At 40.4% G+C, this 19,162-nt stretch overlaps 1 protein-coding gene across 1 annotated transcript; it reads left to right on the forward strand.

Moving 5' to 3' along the window:
• The first annotated feature begins 299 nt into the window (after positions 1 to 299).
• Positions 300 to 15,249, forward strand: LOC137266325 (uncharacterized). Its single transcript, XM_067801812.1, has 12 exons — positions 300 to 408; positions 1,129 to 1,299; positions 4,258 to 5,853; positions 6,447 to 6,544; positions 6,886 to 7,104; positions 10,972 to 11,193; positions 11,461 to 11,545; positions 11,833 to 12,035; positions 12,203 to 12,614; positions 13,208 to 13,350; positions 13,973 to 14,156; positions 14,478 to 15,249. Exons 2-12 carry the CDS (start codon positions 1,134 to 1,136, stop codon positions 14,753 to 14,755), a joined length of 3,606 nt encoding a protein of 1,201 aa, XP_067657913.1. The 5' UTR covers positions 300 to 408; positions 1,129 to 1,133; the 3' UTR covers positions 14,756 to 15,249.
• Positions 15,250 to 19,162: the final 3,913 nt, after the last annotated feature.

Genomic DNA, 19,162 nt, shown 5'->3' on the forward strand with positions numbered 1-19,162 from the left:
AATCTACTTTCGGTTTCTTTCAAATCTATGTATTCTATTTTTTAAATGTATGTATACATATACAATGACAATGACAATGGTAATGCATTTTACATTTATATGTATTTACAGCATATGTCTGCATTGATATCAGTACAAAGGCTTCACTGGGTTAGCAAGTCATCTCAAATGGACTTTCCCCTTCTTTGCCACTCATTCTTCCAGGAAACGGAATGCCGTGGGCGGCCAGAATACATTTCCAAGCCTACTTTCGATTTGTGTTCTAGCGAAATTGACTCATGGTTATATCTTATGTGGCCACTTCATTTCTATGTACATTCGTGATTGTCGCTCCACACTGAGCACACACTGACATAGCTGTTAATCAGCTGTTAAGAGTTTACGTTGAGAACCTGAGACCGACAACAGGTATGTACGACTTGTGCATGTATAAGTTACAGAGGGATTGTCGTCCTGTGAAAATGAATTATCGTGTGCTGTGTTTGTTTCGCCTGTGTAACCAACGATTTTGTGTTCATGTTAGCTATTGGAAAGTGTGGATGGGTCTTAGTTATTGACGAGAAGCATTATATGCTCTGGGCCCGATTTCTCGACAGAAATCTCAAACAGTTTCACAATTCGAAACAGCTGAATGTTTAACATAGCATGAATTTGTTTTGCATTCTTGAAACATAAAGGCCCAAACAACTTCAGTAATCTTGCCACCAAACTCAAAGGTTGAGTTTCATGCCGATTTCAGTTCATTCTGTGAAATGCGTTTTCTCAAATATGACTAAAACTTCTGTTTGTTTCGAGAAATTGGAGACGGACATGTATACCCAAGTGTCATCCCCATTTGTATGCATATACAGATACATGTAACTACACACACTCTCTCCACCCCGTCCCCCTCTCTCTCTCTCACACACACACACACACCCTCTTTCTCTCATACACACACACTCACACACACACACACAAACAGATAGACAGACAGACAGAGAGATATAGCTAGAGTATGCCTATGTATATTTATGACAGTTCAGCTGCAATATATTTGTGGGGCCCCAATGTTTTGATCGAAATCGCCCTTACAATATTCCTTCATTAGCACCATTTCTTATGCCTTTCTATTTCCTGTGTCAAAAGGAACTATGGGCGAGCATTCTGTGATCAAAACAACCCGTATCCACACCTCAGTGAGTGAAAGAGCTCTGAAGCTGTATTTCAAGAAATGGCAAAGTGAGGGATATACCGTAACTGACGTCTACATAAACAAAGATGAGGAGGCAGCATCGGTACATTTCAAAGAATGTAATTGTAAGTACATGTATGGACGACATTGAGTGAATCGGCTGTCACGTCATTTCCGGTACAGTTAGTGTTAAATTATCATGGCTGGTACCAATCTAAAGGTCGGTTTGGATTAACTGACTCTGTTACACATTTAGCGACAACTGTGCTCCAAGTGTTAAGCTGGACAGTTTGCAAATAATCCCTAACCTAATGATGAATGTCATGAGCATCGATCTGAGCTCTTGGAGGTGCGAAACTAATCATTTTTTTTGTTGGCGTAAGCCCGATAGTTAGCAAAGCTATATAATTAGATAGTATTGAGGGTTTGCCCGACTTTCAGGGTGATCTTTAGCAAAACTCGAGTGTCAGCCCGGGCTTTTTTCACAATGGTAGTTACGACTACGATGACATGTGTCTGTCTGAATGGCGTTTTCTCTTTTTGCCGGCAGATATTGTTATCAGAATAATAGCGGTGGACCGTTCTAATCATTAAAGCAAACAGATTAGGCAGGGTTCATCTCAAACGTCACACCATACTTTAACGAAGAAACTAACATACGACACTGAAGTTTACAAAGTCACATTTTAATTCATCATCACATCACAGTCATAATCAATAAACCGTCTGAGCGAGCCTGCACGACCGCCGCCAAATCATGTTCTTAGTTTCTTATGACAAGCATGCGTTGCTGAAGATAAGTTATACCCCGATCTTCAAAGTTGCAGCTGCACAGGCCTACGTGAGGTGAGACGGGGCTGTCCGTCAGAACTGCTTCACTCATATAGCTCATAAGTGGCAGGTGGCTGCTTCTATGTGTCCGGACCTACTGTACAGATTGTCCTGTGCTACACTTCCTGGTACAATGTAGATTGCCATTTGAGATGGTTGCACCACTCTGTTATGGGCTCCCAGTCAGCTGTAAACTTGAGCGAGTGAGTTGGGCTCTAGGTCGCTTTTAGCTGTATTCCGACGGGGGACACCAGAAACGGGCTTCACACATCGTATTAATGAGAGGATTCTTCGGCGTGCCGAGCGAACGTTTTCACCACCGGGATACCCCCACCGCCCATTCACCTGTAATAATTCTTAAGAATGATACAGAAAAATATCTCAAAATTTCCACATCATGTGTGGAGCACATTTATGTTTGCATACGTTGTCTACCAGGTGTCTTTAACCACACTGTTAGTGTGACGTGCAACGTAAAACACAACTTTGCAGATTCTGGGTTGTTTTTCGGTATGTACTTGCCGAAACAAATCACAAAAACATGCCAGTTCAACCTATAAAGTTCAAAAAAGCGCGATGATAAAATGCCCACGAAATCGAGTTCACTATGCGCATTGAATAGGTTCGCGGAGCTTGAAACGTATGCCTGCCTGGGGTATGAGGTCGTGACCAGTAGTCTAATCTAGGTTGTGTACAGAAACAAGTCAATAATCTATTCTTTACATAAAAACACATGTTGATTGTGATCAGCACACTCTGTCACAGAGAAAACTCAATGTCCGGTTTATTCACACCTATATGTCTGCCTGCCTGCCTGTCTGCTAATGACAATATGCACTGCACAACTTCAATCACTGACCACATCCAATGAAATTAACACCTATCATATACGCCATAAACAAAGAGCACATCCATCCGTTTTGAATGGGTTCGGTGTCGCGGCTGCTTTTGTAAACCCAAATACAATTTAAAATATTGCACCTTTGATTTGCTATTTTACGCTTTTAATTCTGTTTATTTTTTCTCCTTAATCAGCAATGTATTTTATATATCATGAATAAGTGATAACTGTGTTTTAATTGTACTTGATGTTCTGGTTGCATGTGGCCTTTAAGAAAGAACTGAAGAATCATACAAACGTTATACTAAAATGGCAAAGTGGTTAAGTTTAAACCTTATTAGTTTTATGGAAATATATTGATTTGAAAGTAGAAGTTATTTACATTACCCCAAATCATTAGAAGGCGCGCGTAAAATGTCCAGTAAACCGACATAGGGATAAGGGGGGTAGTTCAAGGTATTACCAAAGTCCGCGTCAGTTTCAATGAAGACATCATGCTATCTTAACGGTCCTTAGGGCTTTCTTTAGCGTACCTAGCTAATACCATTGTACGGTCGAATTCGATTTTGTAAATAACTATAATACAATGAACGGTAAGAGATTCAATACACACACATGAGTTTGCTTACGTAACAGCTATCAAGTTTCCACTACTGAGTGTTTTCTGTATCTTACACGGGCTTGGTCTGAAGATTTTACGTAAGCTATAGCTATGATTTTCAATTCAATGTATTTATTAAAACAAAAACTATTAATCTTGGGCTTGGTCTGAAGATTTTACGTAAGCTTCCGACAATTTATGAAAATGTGATTGACATGAATAGCTACGATTTTCATTTCAATATATTTATTTTAAAAAATGAACTTCGACACTGTGCTGATATTTCACTACACTTATGATATTTTAGAGTGACGTTTGCAGAATTCCTTTTCAGCGTATTCATTTTAAAATCCTCAAGGGATATGACAGCAAGATTCGGACCACTGGTAAACACCACTTAATAATGTAAGGTTTCTTCAATTTGAGATAATCTTCGGCACGTTATAGGACTTAATACAACGAAGGTTATATGTCGTTATAACGAGATCAGAAATTGTTACAACGAGGTAATAGATCATTATTACGAGATTATGTTGGTGCAGTTTTTAATACGCAAATGTTCCCTCAGGAGCTTCGACTTGTCCCAGAACAACACGAGTTGGTAGCAAATGTTGAAAATCAAGGGTTGGTAATTTGAAATTAAGGAATCGCGGGAATTGCACGCTTTGGAGATGGCACATAACGTTTATAAGTAATATAAATACGAAATATCAAACGAAAGACATAATCCCTTCTCTATGTCATAATGTCTACATACAATTACTCAGTTCAAAAATAACATCACTACAATTCACGTTCATTGCATTTCAGTGAAGCCTGACCTTCTGAAAAGACCTCACAAGATAGGAGGTGTGACATTCTATACGTCTCTCTACCCCGAATGGCTGAAGCTACCATCCCCATTTTCCATCCATGACCTAGATCCACAAAAGATGCGTTTCCTTAAAACATCTGAGAGGACTCTGTCTGATTTTGAGAGGCAGCTGCACGATATTTATACAACATGTGAATTTGATTCGGAATACTCTGTTATCCTAACGTGTTGCCTTACCAAAGATGTTCCTAATGCAGAGCACAGAGCAGATACATGGGAAGCTGAGGCACAAAGTCTGTGTGAACAGTTCTTCAGTTCACTTAGCACTGGGCGACTATATATACCCCCTGAAATTTGGAACGACGTAATTAGAGCCATTGGCGACCTGCAGATGCCTAACAGGGATGAAGCAGTTTTACACATTAATCCTGTGTTGAACCTCCTAGATGTGGTCGGTCACAATATCATCACAGAACCTCTGGTGCAAGTGCTGACAACTATCAAAGAAAAAACAACGAACGATTACATGTATAGGACAGATCAGATCATGGTGGTCATGACGGTCAGATTGTGGCACCTCCATTTACTGAAGAGAGTGGATTTTGAAAGGTTGATGTCACGGAAATATCCACATCTGAAAACTGAGTTGGATCTCTGCAAGGAGGCGATAATATTTTCAGGGGCTATGTGTGACATTGAGCCCGCTCGAAAAGATCTTGAGGATATGATGCTTCCTTTCAGAAAAGATCGTTTGTGGGTCTTATCTGAAGAGAAGTTCAAACTTGTTCAGAAGAGATCCGTAAGAGAATACATTGAGAAGAAGCTAGAAAATGTCAAGGGATTTTTTGATACAGGAAAGGACGGGATTAACGTGTACAGTCAATCAGAGGCTGACTCGAGACGTATATCTGAAATTTTCACTCACTGTCTGAAGGAACAGGTCATATCTCTTGACCTCGAATCTGTCCCATTGGTTGAATCTGCAGAATGGAAGAAACTGTGTTGTGACCTGATTAGACCACATGGGGACGTTTTTGAGATCGCTGTTGGACGAGACAAGTCTCATGTTGTCGTTACTGCAACGGACGACGTTGTAGAAGACGTGACAAAAGGCGTGGAGGAAATCATAAACAATAACACTGTGTATAGGGACTCTATCCAGTTCAGCTTCAGATGCCATCGTTTCCTCACAACGTACATGCGTAGTGACACAGACAATTTAGAAAGATCATATGCCGTAGAAATTCACGCAGACTCAGAAACGTTTTCATTGAAGGGCACTAAACATGGGGTGAAAAGTGTCAAACAAGAGCTGAAAACACTTTCTCAGGCGATAGTGTACAAGTGCTGCGTTTTCGACAGTCCTGGAATAGTCAAATTACTTTTGTCAGAGGAAGGACACTCACAGACAAATCACATTGCTTCCAGTAAGAGGTGTTTGATAGAGTACCAGGTAAAGCCCACGGGTCTTTCAGAAGAAACTCTCCAACACCAGCGAGGGCACATGAGATGTGACGACACTGCGAGATCTGTTCCAGCTACTGATGAATACACATTGGTTCAAGGAGTCACCACACCTGTGCTGGACGAAGGTAAGCTCATCTTGGTGTCATGATTTTTTAACAAGTTACAAGCTATAAACGTCAGTATTATACACGCAGTTTGATCCTCTGAGTGAGTGATTGGCAATATCACGCTTTAACCACTTAACTACATTAAGCTTGATTACAAAATACTTTTCTCACATGAATATATTTAAATGGTCATGACTAATATCAGGTGTGAGATAGTGAATAACAAGTTAGACAACCTTTCTCAAGCACAACTGGAGACGAGAGCACATGAAGCATGTGCTCTATGTGGCAAGGAAATATACGAACCAGAATGCTATAACAAACACATTCGTGTCTTAACCCGTTTTCAAACATCTTTCAGTGATCAATTCATGTAATTTCCAGGAATGGTGTATCTTTCATGCACAGTGGAATTTGTTTGGACAGACCTGTTCTCATGATCAGGTGTTCTGCACGAATTAATATAAATAACATTTCTCAATTGCAAGCAGTCATCCTGGCAATATTTCTGAACGTCACTTACACGAAAAGAGCTTTTTGTCGACATTGTGGTCACTTTTTCACGTATGTCCTGGTATGCACAACCCCAATGAATTGTGTGTGTTCTGCAGGACCTTCTACAAGTGACAATGTACCTTCCGACGTGGGCGCTGAACTGAGTCCACCATTTGAAATAGTCATCATAGATGACGATATTACGAAGCAGCAGGTACGAGTAACAGGTGCTCGAGTGCATTACATAACGTATTTTTGCGTATATAATTTCTTGTCACTTACGCTTCATATAATTTCACATTCATGTCATGAGTATATGCAGTACATAAAATATGGCCTGTCCGACCATCCCAGACGGACAATCAAAAATTAGATTTAACCAGCCCGATCGTCTTGCAAAAAAATTCTGGTAAATTCTGGTATCTGACCTGGTTAAATCCACTTTGGGTTTGTAACATTTTGAACTTGCGCTGATTTGTTCCTGGAGTTTTCGCTTATTTCAGACATATGTAGAGTATTTATTTGTGGTAAACACTTGTAATTGTATTTGAACAGACCGACGTTATAGTGAATAGCGCGTCAAGTGATCTCCAACTTAGGAACGGTTCTGTGTCCAGCTCCATCCTTGACGCTGGAGGAGAGGACATACAACAAGAATGCAACCCCGACGGAATTAAACCAGGAGAATTCGCCATCACTGGCGGGGGAAAACTCAAGTGTAAGCACGTGTACCACGCCTGTCTCCCAACACGGAGGGAAGAATCGTGGCATCAGGTACATGTGCCTGGTCCTTTGGCCATTTATAGTGCTATGTCTATGCATCTAACCTGTATGTATTTCAGTTAGTAGCATACAGATTCATACTTTCAGGTAACGCCTGAACATGTACACACAATCACTTGTCAGTGGAAGCTGTCCAAGCCGGCATCCATTTAATCCGGCAAATTGCCAACACCGGCATAAAATCTCAAACCTGTTCATGTCTTGAACATTTTATCGTCAGCCCTACAATCCGGCACGTTGTTTTAAATGGATTATTTCTTCAGGTCCGATGACTGCCGGTTTAAACAGCTTCTACTGTGCAATGCCGGTGATAACAACTTGACGGATTGGCCACTTGCCGGTTTTGACAGCTTCCTCTGTATAAAGACACATATGATTAATAAGATTTGGTTAGATTTTCAAGTTGTGAACATGTTTTTGCTGATGTCGAAAGTGTTCATCGATAGAATGGCATGCATAAAACGTCAGTGAAAAACATCAAGTTTTAACTACTTATATCCCCAAAAGTAGATGCTGTATGTTGCAAAACAGCTGTGAAAATACTTAGAATGGATCACTTGAAACCATTGGTTATACCAAATGTGTTGCACTACGGAAACCTCCACAGTTTACACACTTTGGATCAAATAACATTTATAGGTCAACGCCATGTGGCAGTGCTCTTGTCATGTGGCTGTAGCCAGTGAAGAAACCAGACAACCGAGTGATCGATCAAACAGACATTTTACTTATAAAGTTTGAAATACAACTGGTGTGTGGAAATACAGAGCTGTTACAATTAGAGAAAGACGTTGTAGAAACAGATTTGTTCTTAAAAGCATAATGGGAGTCAGGACCAAGCATTTCTTTTGGCGTTGCCTCAGAGTTGTACCTTGTAGCTGTCTGTAGTCCCGTTTGATATGATATGACATATGATATATAACATTTAACCACAATATTTATGATGGATACGCATCCGGATTGTATTGTTTTGTCTTGCGCTGGCATGGTGTCGCGACAAAACGTGATCATGGGCATCTCTTGAATCTGTTCTTTGACAGTATAATCAATGGCGAGGTATACGCGGGTCAAGCCTTACGAACTGTTGCTTTCATCTGTAGGACCCCAGTACGAAATATCTTACATCCCTTCTTTTTATAATCTCAAAACACTAACCAACAAAAGATATTATTTTTGTGTTATTGATTATTCTGGTATGGCTCAATGTAACTGAGTAAGTATTCAACATTGTTATAGCCAAATAATAAGTCATCTCAATGATAAAAAGTTCTTGCAGGTATTCAGATCTTATTGGCATAAAGATTGCCCGACCCCTGGATGAGTAGGCAATAGGCAGTGAATGGTTCACTGGGACAACAGGCTTAACTTTAGACTGTGGAATATTTTCTACTCGGGTTTGCTCAGCTCGACTATCTTTGCTTTTAGCAGCTAGGTGATATCCAGATACACTAGAGAGAATCACATTGGTGGAAGGCGGCCAGAATATGACACACTCTCTCTCCTTGCTCTTGACGATTCTCATACGGCCTGTATGTATCCTCTTTAATGTACTCTCCCAAAAAGGAAACGCACATAGGAATTTCAACTGTATTTTTATGTTTATTTTGAAACATCTTGTAGACTTTATGAGTCAATGAAATTTAACGAAACTGCACATTGGGAACGCAGTTTTATCCGTCTTTGGCAACGATAGCCGGGAAGGTACCGGAGTAGAATAGACCTTCAGCAACCCATGTTTGCCATAAAAGGCGACTATGCTTGTCGTAAGAGGCGACTAACGGGATCGTGAGGTCAGGCTCTCTGACTTGGCTGACACATGTCATCGGTTCCCAATGGCGCAGATCGATGCTCGTGTTGTTGACCACTGGACTGTCTGGTCCAGACTCGATCATTTACAGACCTCCGCCATATAGCTGGAATATTGCTGAATGCGGCGTAAAACTAAATTCACTCACTCACTTTGGCAACGACTCGAGGAAATCGGTTCAGTGTCACATGGAGGCGTGTGGTGATGCTGAATTCAATCCTATTGTGGCCACCATGGACATCCAAAACTGCAGAACGGCATCGAACGAATAATTCTCAGAATCTCGTATTGCCCAATCGCAGTGTCTGGGGCCGAGGATTGAGACGTTGTGCCCGTCTGTCCAGTGCATCCTATAGATGTTCCATCGGGTTTAAATACAGTGATCTTGAGGGCCAGAGGAGCACATTGATATTGTGGTTCTAGAGGAAGTCTCTAGTGCTAGGCGACTTGTGTGGGGACTGATATTGTCCGGTTGAAACAACTGACTCTGACAACGAATGATTGGAAGTGGGTGTGGGCGTTGCCCTGGAGCATCACTTTTCCTGCGGCAGGTGATCCCTCCCCACATTATAACACTGCCCTGGCCGAATTTGTCAATCTGGGAAACGTTCACGTCGACATCTGTACATCCGCATTCTTCCATCGCATTGTTCCAATAGAAATCACTGCACCAGATTCTACGCCAATTTGGTAGGTTCCAAGTCTGAACGTTGGTGCACCATTTAACTCGATATCGAGGATGTTGTTAGCGAAGCACAGGACCAAACTAAGGTCTCAACCTGTTCCTGACGGCCGGTGCAGAAAACCTCCTCAATTAGGGTATTTGTTGAGCGATACTGGTCGCCGTACCTGTTTGAAGACGCGGGTGATGCACCGATCCTGCGCCACAGTGGTCGCTCGAGGTCGCCCACTACGAGGGCATCTGTTACCGAATCCTCCCGGCGATATCTCCACCAGGTGCTATGGTGCTTTGGTGAATATTCATGCGTCAACTGCACGTTGAGACTGCCCAGCTTCATGGAGACCAATGGTGGTTGGCGTCACTTAGACGTGACATTTAGCGTTCGTCAACAATATTCCAAATACAGTGAATAATCGACAAACAGCGATCAACCTTGTATTCCCATCGTTGAGGCTACCTGATCCCTAACCTTCACGTGCATTACATATGAAATGTGTATTCTGTGACACCACACGCCGAAATTGTAAATCATGATGTTAAATACAGGTAATTTACGGATAGTGCGTTTCGAGACGAAACACCACGCGACTCATAAACACAGCAAACCATTTTGTAAAATGAATCACGTTCTAATTCATTGTTACATGAAACTGCAATTTTCATTGTGCGTTTCTTTTCGGGAAGAGTATGTATCCTTTTTCATAGATATTGAAATGGCAATGTTGTCACCCTTCTAGACAATTCCTTCCATAACTGTTAATTTCTTGATACTGCTCGGACAATCAAATTCTGAGTCCATCCGTTCATGATTATCTTGGAAACATCAAATGTTGGGCACCTCACTATTTTCTTTCTTTTCTGGTCTTTTCCAGCTTCTTGTCAGATACTGGTAGGCTGTTTGTCGTCATGTGCACAATTGACTGGATATCTTCATCAAGAGATTCTGTGAAATGTCTGCTATAGGAACATTCTTCCACGGTGTGAACTCTACATCTGCATCATATATAGATGAAGGTCTCATTCTCACGCGTTGATGTCTCGGGGGAGTAACATGTAATGGTTAAAATGCTTGCATGGTGCCACAACAAAACACGATCGTGGGCATCTGTTGAATATATTCTACATAACGAGATATACACACAGTGTGCATATGTAGCTTGTACAGATCAAATCTTACGAAGCGTTGCAATCAAGTGTTGGATCCAAGTACCAATACTTTCCACATATGGCCGGTACTAAAGAGCACGTATGTTACCCGGGTGGCGTACATTGATGGGGATATCAGATATGCGTTTCTCATGAGACAAAGGTTGTTGCACCTGTCCTGGTATTAGGAGCTTTTACCATTTGTGTTCTCGACTTCATTTAGGTTCTTCAGGAACTGATGTTAGACTGCCTCGAAAGAGCTTCCCAAGACGCGCACAAGACCATTGCTTTTCCAGCTTTCGGTACTGGAAACCTCGGATACCCAAAGGACGTAGTAGCCCAAACTATGATAGAAACAGCTCAAACGTTTGGCGAAAACAACCCTGAATCATCTCTTGAGAAAGTGAACATAGTGGTGCATAATGATGATCCTTCGATATTTGAGGTAAGTTTACAAATCCCTGTGATATACATTCTACTTGTCTTCAACTAGATAGATAAGTGTCGGTAAAGCGACCAAGAGCATGAATGCAGACTTGCTTATTTCAGGTACACAAAGAATTGTAATGTTTGCTTTGCGTTGAATTGGTACCGGAAAAATTATATACGATTTTCTTCATTCATTACTTACATACCACAAACGTTTCAAACATCACTTTGATGAATTATTTTAGTTTCCTCAAATTGTAATGGAATCCTTCATGTGTCTCAGGCTTTCAAAAGCGCCAGAGAGGCAACCAACGTAGAAATGGAGAGGAAAATCTCTTTCTACACCCGCAGAAACGACAGGGTCTTTGGTAAGGATCCGCACCTTTGCATTTACATGTTTGTGGGGTTTAGCTGTCTTGCTGACTTCGACTTTAGGGATGAAGCGCGCATATCGTAGACTGTTGACACTTTGGGAAACCATCTTGCTGACAGATCAATGATCCTAGTCTTGCGGGATGAATAATAGTTTTGCCCTAGCTTAACAGTCTTAAGTAAATCTGAAACAGTTATGATAAGGAGGCGACTGTTGGTATGAAAAATTACAAAATATGCAGATATGACCAGTGAAAATTCACCCACACCTATCCTCCTCCAGATACTGATGCCATGGAAGGAACTACAGGGACGACAGCCGGGACACAGACATCACAACCGGCAACCCAGGTTACTCTTGACGTGTACTCCGATGACATCAGTCATGTGGAAACGTTTCTAAGCCTGCTGGACAGATTTTGTAAACAAGCTATTACAACACAGTGTATTTCAGATGATATGTTGAAAACTATGAATCAACGACAGGTACAGTGTATGACTTGCATTCCTTCATGTCCTGCAATTTCTCTCTCTCTTTCTCTATTCTGTTCCACTAATTATATGTTTATGGCCTCATTATAAACGAAATATTTGTATCTTATGCAGCTTGGGTGTCGGTGTTCATTTTATCGGATCCTTTTCTTTTCTTGCAGCACGATAGAATTCGAACACTAAGTTTAAAGTACTCTGTTTCTGTTGACCTCAACCACATGACTGGCGCAGTTGAACTTGAAGGTCTGAAATCGGACGTGATGGAAGCCACAACCTCAGTTCACACCATTTGTAAGGACATCCTTTTACAAAGAACACGTGATGAGAAGGTCAGACTCATCTCATCTTACGTGAAATGGGGATACACTGATCTGTCAGGTACAAGGGCGATTTGTGATTATGATAACACCACTAACTTAAAGATTGAAGAAGCCTATAGGGCCAAGATGGATTCTCTCTGTCTACCAGTCATCGATGGCAACGAGTATGTTCTCGATTTTAAGAAAATGGAAGAAATCGATCGGAATGATCCCGAAGATCGGGTTCGTGTCATCAGGAAAGATTTAACAGAAGGTAAAGTGTTTCAGTTATAATACCTATATCAGCTTGGGAGTATTATCGTTATGCTAGCATTTGCGTAGCACCGATATCCAGCTGAATTGCTCAAAGGCGATTTAATTTTCCCTTGATCCATGCATGTCCATCACAACGGCACACCGTATTTTCAATCTCAACTCCCTGGGGAACATACAACTCTGTGCAACCGACTAGGCGCACCGACATAATGTGGCTTTCCCATCCTTATGAGGTACCCATTCACAGCTGGGTGGACGGGGACACATAGTCACAGTACATGCCAAAGTTTACTGCACGTTGCTGAACGTGCAACTGGGTGATTGCACTCATTCATGTGGCCACCATCTGGTCACATACCAACGGATTCATGGGTTCTTTTAAGTGCTCAGGGTTGTGTACTGTACACTAGGGGCTGTGACAACACTGAAAGAGTCTGCACACAAAGCTGACTCCAAGGTTTCTACACCTGGTCACCCGGCAGGATGCATTATAGATTGGTTGTTGTCTGCTTGTTTAAGACTCAGAACTCATTTGCGCTGATGTTTAATATTCTTCCGTGTGTAACAAGCACTTTCCATGTGACTTTATAGGAACAATATTTGAAACACCTTTGTACTGGTCTCCGGCGGATACAGAATGTCAAATGGTTGAACTCAAGAAGGAAACCAGCGAATACATGAAAGTAGAGGAGGCATTTTCAAACAGTTTTGGAGGACAAACAACAATCCTCAAGGTACTACATATAATAGTATGTACATATAATAAAATGTACTTCACACAGGATGCCTGCCACTCTTCATATCAGTGTTGAAGTTCATCGTAATTAGAATGAAAACAGTCCAACCAACTCTATTAATAAATAGCTTAGTCTGAGTGAGTTACGTTTTACGGAGCAATATCCCTGTTATATGGCGGCGGTCTGCAAATAATCGAGTCTGGACCAAACAATACAATGATCAACAGCATGAGCATCGATCTGCGCATCTGGAAAACTGATGACATGGGTGATTCAAGTCACCGAGCCTGACCACCCGACCCCGTTAGTTGCCCCTTACGACAAGCAGAGTCGCCTTTTATGGCAAGCATGGGTTGCTAAAGGCCTATCTACCCTGGACCTTCACGGGTCCATTGGTAAAAAAGGTCTGCGGTGATAAATAAATAAGACAAATGTGGGCGAACTTCAAGATGTATGTGTGGATATACATACAATTAGCCAATTGGTACACAATATATATGTTTGGAAAAGTATGGGTTACTGAAGATAAATTCTAACCCGGATCTTTACTGGTCACCCTAGTTTGAGGGCGTTTTGTATACATGTGTTTCGTCAAAGTTATATCATAAGTTCTTTTCAGATACAGCGGATTCAGGCTCGGTTGTTATGGAAGCTTTATGTAATGAAGAGACAGCATCTAGAAAAATGGCAAAAACAGAATCCAAAAGTCAAGATTGAACATGTCCTGTGGCACGGTACAAGCGTGGATGCCATTCCATGTATAGTAAAGAATGGTTTCAGTCGGAGCTACAGTGGAAAGCATGGTACGTCCGTGTTATTAGGAATATATTCCACATGTATAGGCAGCATATGGTGGTGATTCATATTGATAGCTAATTGCCTGTTACCCAATGGTGTCTCCGTGAAAGTATCCTGAAACTTAATATAGACAGTTGCAGAATATCATGACATTGTGTTGGTATTATGAATTATCTTAGGCAAAGACAAAGTGTGTGTTTTCAGAAAACACACGGATATCTCATTTTGAAATATTTGAAAGAACATTTTAAGGGAGCACTGAAAATCATTGACGTTGTTTTGAATGAATAATTTTGTCATTGATGTTTCCCATACAATTTCTTCAGCGACCGCATTCGGAAAAGGCGTGTATTTTGCAGTCAGTGCTTCTTTCTCTCACAAGTATTCCGAGCCAGACAGTCAAGGACACAAGCACATGATCCAAGCCCGAGTACTCACGGGAAGGTACTGCCAGGGGGAGAAGGCAATGAGCGTTCCACCGATGAGAGATTCGAAGAATCAAACATTATATGACTCGGTGGTGGATAACCCCAAAGCTCCCACCATGTTCATCATTTTCCATGATGCTCAAGCCTATCCAGAATATGTTATTACCTATCACTGACACCCAGGTTTGTCCACAATATCTTATTACCTATCACTGATACCAAACCAGAAATTTATTTATCAATACTCACGTCTTAAACTTTAAGGAACCATTGTATTAAATATGGACTAGGTGTATTCGACCTTATTGAAAATAAGGGAAGAAATATGTCCATTGCAAAATCGAAACGAATTTGTCAGTTATGCAATATAGAAATAGAGAATGGAATTCACTTTGTGTTCGTCTGTCCGTTTTATAGTGACCTTCGAAAGAAATATATTAAAGATCATTTGACAAAAATGCCGCCGTTGCAAGCTTTCGTATATGTTTTAACTGCTAAGAACGAATCTCAAATATTAAACCTTTCACTATAAATTAAACATGCATTAATTAAAAGGAGTGAACTGGTTAAAGAACGTGTTTCTCTCTGTGTGTAGCTTTATGTTACATACATGCTCTCTTGTATATGAGACGGAGGCCTTTTGTACAATAAACCTTTTGACTTGACTTGATACCCAAGTTTGTCCAGAATATCTTATTATCTATCATTGATACCCAAGTTTGTCCAGGATATCTTATCACCTGTGCGTGATGCTCAACAATGTTTATATTAAGAACAAAATAGGGGATGTTTTGTTTTGATGTGAAATTGCAGGAACTCCAACTGTGCGTGTGAGTGGATGTACGCCAGGTTTACAATTGTGAGTCTGTTGGTAGCTGATGCATACTAATTTGTTCAATAAATCACACTATCAGGAACACCCAGATACGGTGCTGGTCATGTGAGGTGTTCTTTGAGTTCTGCAGGTATGCTGTGTTACGAGTGTGTATTTTCTGTATATTTTGTTATTAATTCAGTAATAATTATTATTGGGTCACATTGTTTAGTGTTTTGAATAATGGCAGCAGGCTTGTCCGGAATTATCTGCCCTTGACTTCCTACTTGTTTGCGTCCGGGACAGACTGTTTCGAGGGTATTCTACAGTGTTGACGATAGCAGTAAGTGCTCGTACTTTCGGGAAACGACAGAAAATGTATATAAATGCTAGCTGCCATGGTGTAAGCAACACTGAGACACATATTCGGACATTCACAATTATTCACTGGAGTTTACATCGCCAACAAATAGGTCAATGCCTGATCAACTGTAGCGGTATCCAGCCAAGGGAGATAACCAAAACAGTTCTTCTCGTAAGCACAAAAACATGGCCAGAAAACAAGGGGGTGCGTCTCCGCGCATTTGTAACGTTGTTTCTGATTGCACAAAGAATACAAATGAACCAATGGAAAGAAGGATAACAAAGCTGATACACCTTTTTCCATAATTTGAGAAATGTGACGTCAAATGTTGACTTTGTGATGGTAAAAACTGCCGAAGTGTAAGAAACATATTTATGCAAAGCGCACATGTTTGTAAAAATTCTCACAGTTAGGAGAATCATCCAGCTATAAATTCCACTAGTAATTGTATTTTTTTAACAACGTGTTGATGTCGAAATAAAAATGGAAACGACCCAACCGTCTATACCGGAAGTAACTTTCGCTTGCGATGAAGCAACCATCCTGGTTCCCGGGTTACCCATTAATGTTGAGAGGCCCCTGAACAAGGATGCATACAGAGCCTGCCAGCTGAGATCTTATTGTCGAACGTATATTTATATAAAAGCTGTAAAATATTGGGGTTTTTTTAATTTTACTGTCACCCTTTTGGGATGGAAAGGCCTGTTGTATCATGACAATGATTATGTATGCTTATTTTGATGATGTTTTACTCACCTTTTGACATTAATCATGAAACAGTTGTATAAAGATGCAAAAAAGCTTTAAAATTATTGATATGGGGCTACTCTTACAAGGCCAGATTTCCATACTGTATGTTGTAAATATGTGACTGCTGTCACCAAAATGGATAGTCAGGAACTAGAATACTAAAACATATTTTTTTAAAGTTCAGAAATATTTTTAAAATGTTCCCAACCAAAAAAGGGCTGAAAAAAAGTTCTTTTTTCAGGGTGGGTGTCTTGAAAATCTAAGAACTTTTTAATTAAAATTTTTAATATGAAAATCAAAGTGTTTTGTTGTTATTGAAACTTCATTCTAGTAACACACCAAATTTTGTTGAAAAATTCCCATAAATAAAAAATGACTGGTTATACCTATCTACTGCTGTCAGACCGCTTACTGTGTTCAATTTGCACGACTGTTTCTCTTTCACACTAAAACCTTGGTGACTTTGCTATACTATACATTTTGTGACCCATTGCCTTAGATTTTATTTTGTATTGTATTTGAAATCTGTTTTGTAGAATTGACTTGTGACTTTGTATACCTTGCTCTCGTTGCATAATAAGACATAATATGAATGCTTGAGACCAGTCTTTGTTACATTTCTTACATTGTTTGTCACGGTAAATTCTTAACCGAAACAACTGGCCATATGTCATTGGTGTCTTGAACGTGGGCGTTTTTTTTTCCAATTTACTAGTGACGGTGATTCATAAGACTAAAACCTGTTATGTTTATAATGAATACCACTTTAAGCCGTGATACTTGAAGAGTAAATATAAACATGCTTCTTGTCGTATCTATTTGCTTATATCAACACAGTTCTCACAGACTACAGTGTAGCAGAGGTCAGTATGAAGAGCAATTATGTATTACAGTTTAGTTGCTCTCCTGCGATAATCGTTAGTAGCTTTAGGACATGTTTATTGATACTCCTTGTTTCTTGCTTCACAAATACAATCCTACTGTCAATACTGATTGTTCTCAGAATGTGGTGATTAATTGCAGTTTTCAGTCATATTTATTAACTCATATTACTTCGATAATTCAACAAGACAATAACTGAAATTGCTTAAAGGTCACATGCAACCAAAAAATCAAACATAATTAAAACACATTTATCACTTATTCATGACATATAATAATACATTGCTGCTTTTAAAAAACAAATAAACACAATTATAAGCGTACAATCGCGGTTCAAAAGTGCAATATTTTGTACTTTGGCTTACTTCCCCCGAAACGAAGCCCTCGGGAGACCGAACCCAGTCATAGCGGGTGGATATGCATTCAAGTGTAACGACGGCTTCCGATTGGCTGTTTCATTTGCTGATATGCTGAGGGTTCATTGTGTGTACAGAAAGATGATCCGTTTGATGGGCATGTTAGCAACAAGAAAGTAAGATTCTTTACGGATAACAACTTCTTTTTGTGTACTTGATGCGTCGTTTCAGTATGGATTCATTTACTGTTGTCAAACAAAATCATATACACGAAAAGAAGCCGTTATCCATGAAGAATGTATATAGAGATGTTGGGTTTGGAAAATACATGTTCTCTGAATTTGCACTCGATCCAATAAAAAATCATGTCAGTAGAGATAGTAAACTACTGCGTGGCTGGAATCTGTCATTCGTCCAAGTACAAAGCAGGACTTGAAACTGACAAGAGTTTGCACCAGTTTCCGTCAGATCCAGTCATCCGAAAAAAATGAATGTAGTTTGTTTGCAACCCACAGACATAAAAACGTCATGTGTATCACACGTGCCTAATTACATAATGTGGCAGACACGGGACTCGGGTGCACGAGTCATAAATCAACTTATTTTCTTTATGTCGTATAGTCTGATAGGTGTTAAGTTCAAATTGCACGTGGTCAATGACTGAAGCTGTGTATTGCATGTTGTCTTTAGCAGACAGGCAGACAGACATATAGGTGTGAATAAACCAGACATTGAGCTTTCTCTGTGACAGAGACTGCTTACCACAATTAGCAAGTTGTTTTACGTAACGAGTAGATTAGACTACTGCTCACGACCTCAGACGCTGGGCATGCATACTGTTTCATGCTCCGCGAACCTATTCACTGCGCATGCGTCATGGACGCAGCGCAGCACAGCAGTTGAAACCAGTTTTCCCCCCAGCGCTGGGGGGAATTTAGTGAAACGTTCGAACTCCGATTTCGCGGGCTTTTTTGTCATCGCGTTTTTTTCAACTTTATAGGTTCAATTGGCATTTTTTATGATTTGTTTCGGTAAGTGCATACCGAGAGGTACCAGAATGTGCAAACTTGTGTTTTACGTTGCATGTGACCTTTAAGATATTAGTATTTCAAAATGACTCAAAAGCATAGCGTTTTTGTTTGGTTGATTTAGTCATTGTGCTCGTGAGTTCTTTAATACACGGGGTCCTGTACAAACACAAAGGACGTCAAATGTGTGCCACAACGTAATTACATTGCGGTATTGTTCCGAATATAGGCTAAGAAGTGTGTTGCCCGATAAGTATTGCCGATGTAATCTGAGCGCTTATTGTTTAGAGCACAACTGGTTTCCGCTCTGTTCTCCATGATCTTGGCTTAGGTCACAGGTTGGATCGGAGGGTGATGGGAAAACCTTGTGCACATTTGAGGTATTAGGA

This window comes from Haliotis asinina, chromosome 15 (assembly GCF_037392515.1).
Source record: "Haliotis asinina isolate JCU_RB_2024 chromosome 15, JCU_Hal_asi_v2, whole genome shotgun sequence".
Classification (NCBI taxonomy): domain Eukaryota; kingdom Metazoa; phylum Mollusca; class Gastropoda; order Lepetellida; family Haliotidae; genus Haliotis; species Haliotis asinina.

Bases quoted from the DNA above. Each gene is read 5' to 3' on its own strand.
- LOC137266325 (XM_067801812.1), top strand. From the start codon at position 1,134: ATGGGCGAGCATTCTGTGATCAAAACAACCCGTATCCACACCTCAGTG. The intron at 12,036-12,202 runs GTACAGTGTATG...CTTTTCTTGCAG, and splicing joins AAACTATGAATCAACGACAG to CACGATAGAATTCGAACACT. The intron at 12,615-13,207 runs GTAAAGTGTTTC...GTGACTTTATAG, and splicing joins CAGGAAAGATTTAACAGAAG to GAACAATATTTGAAACACCT.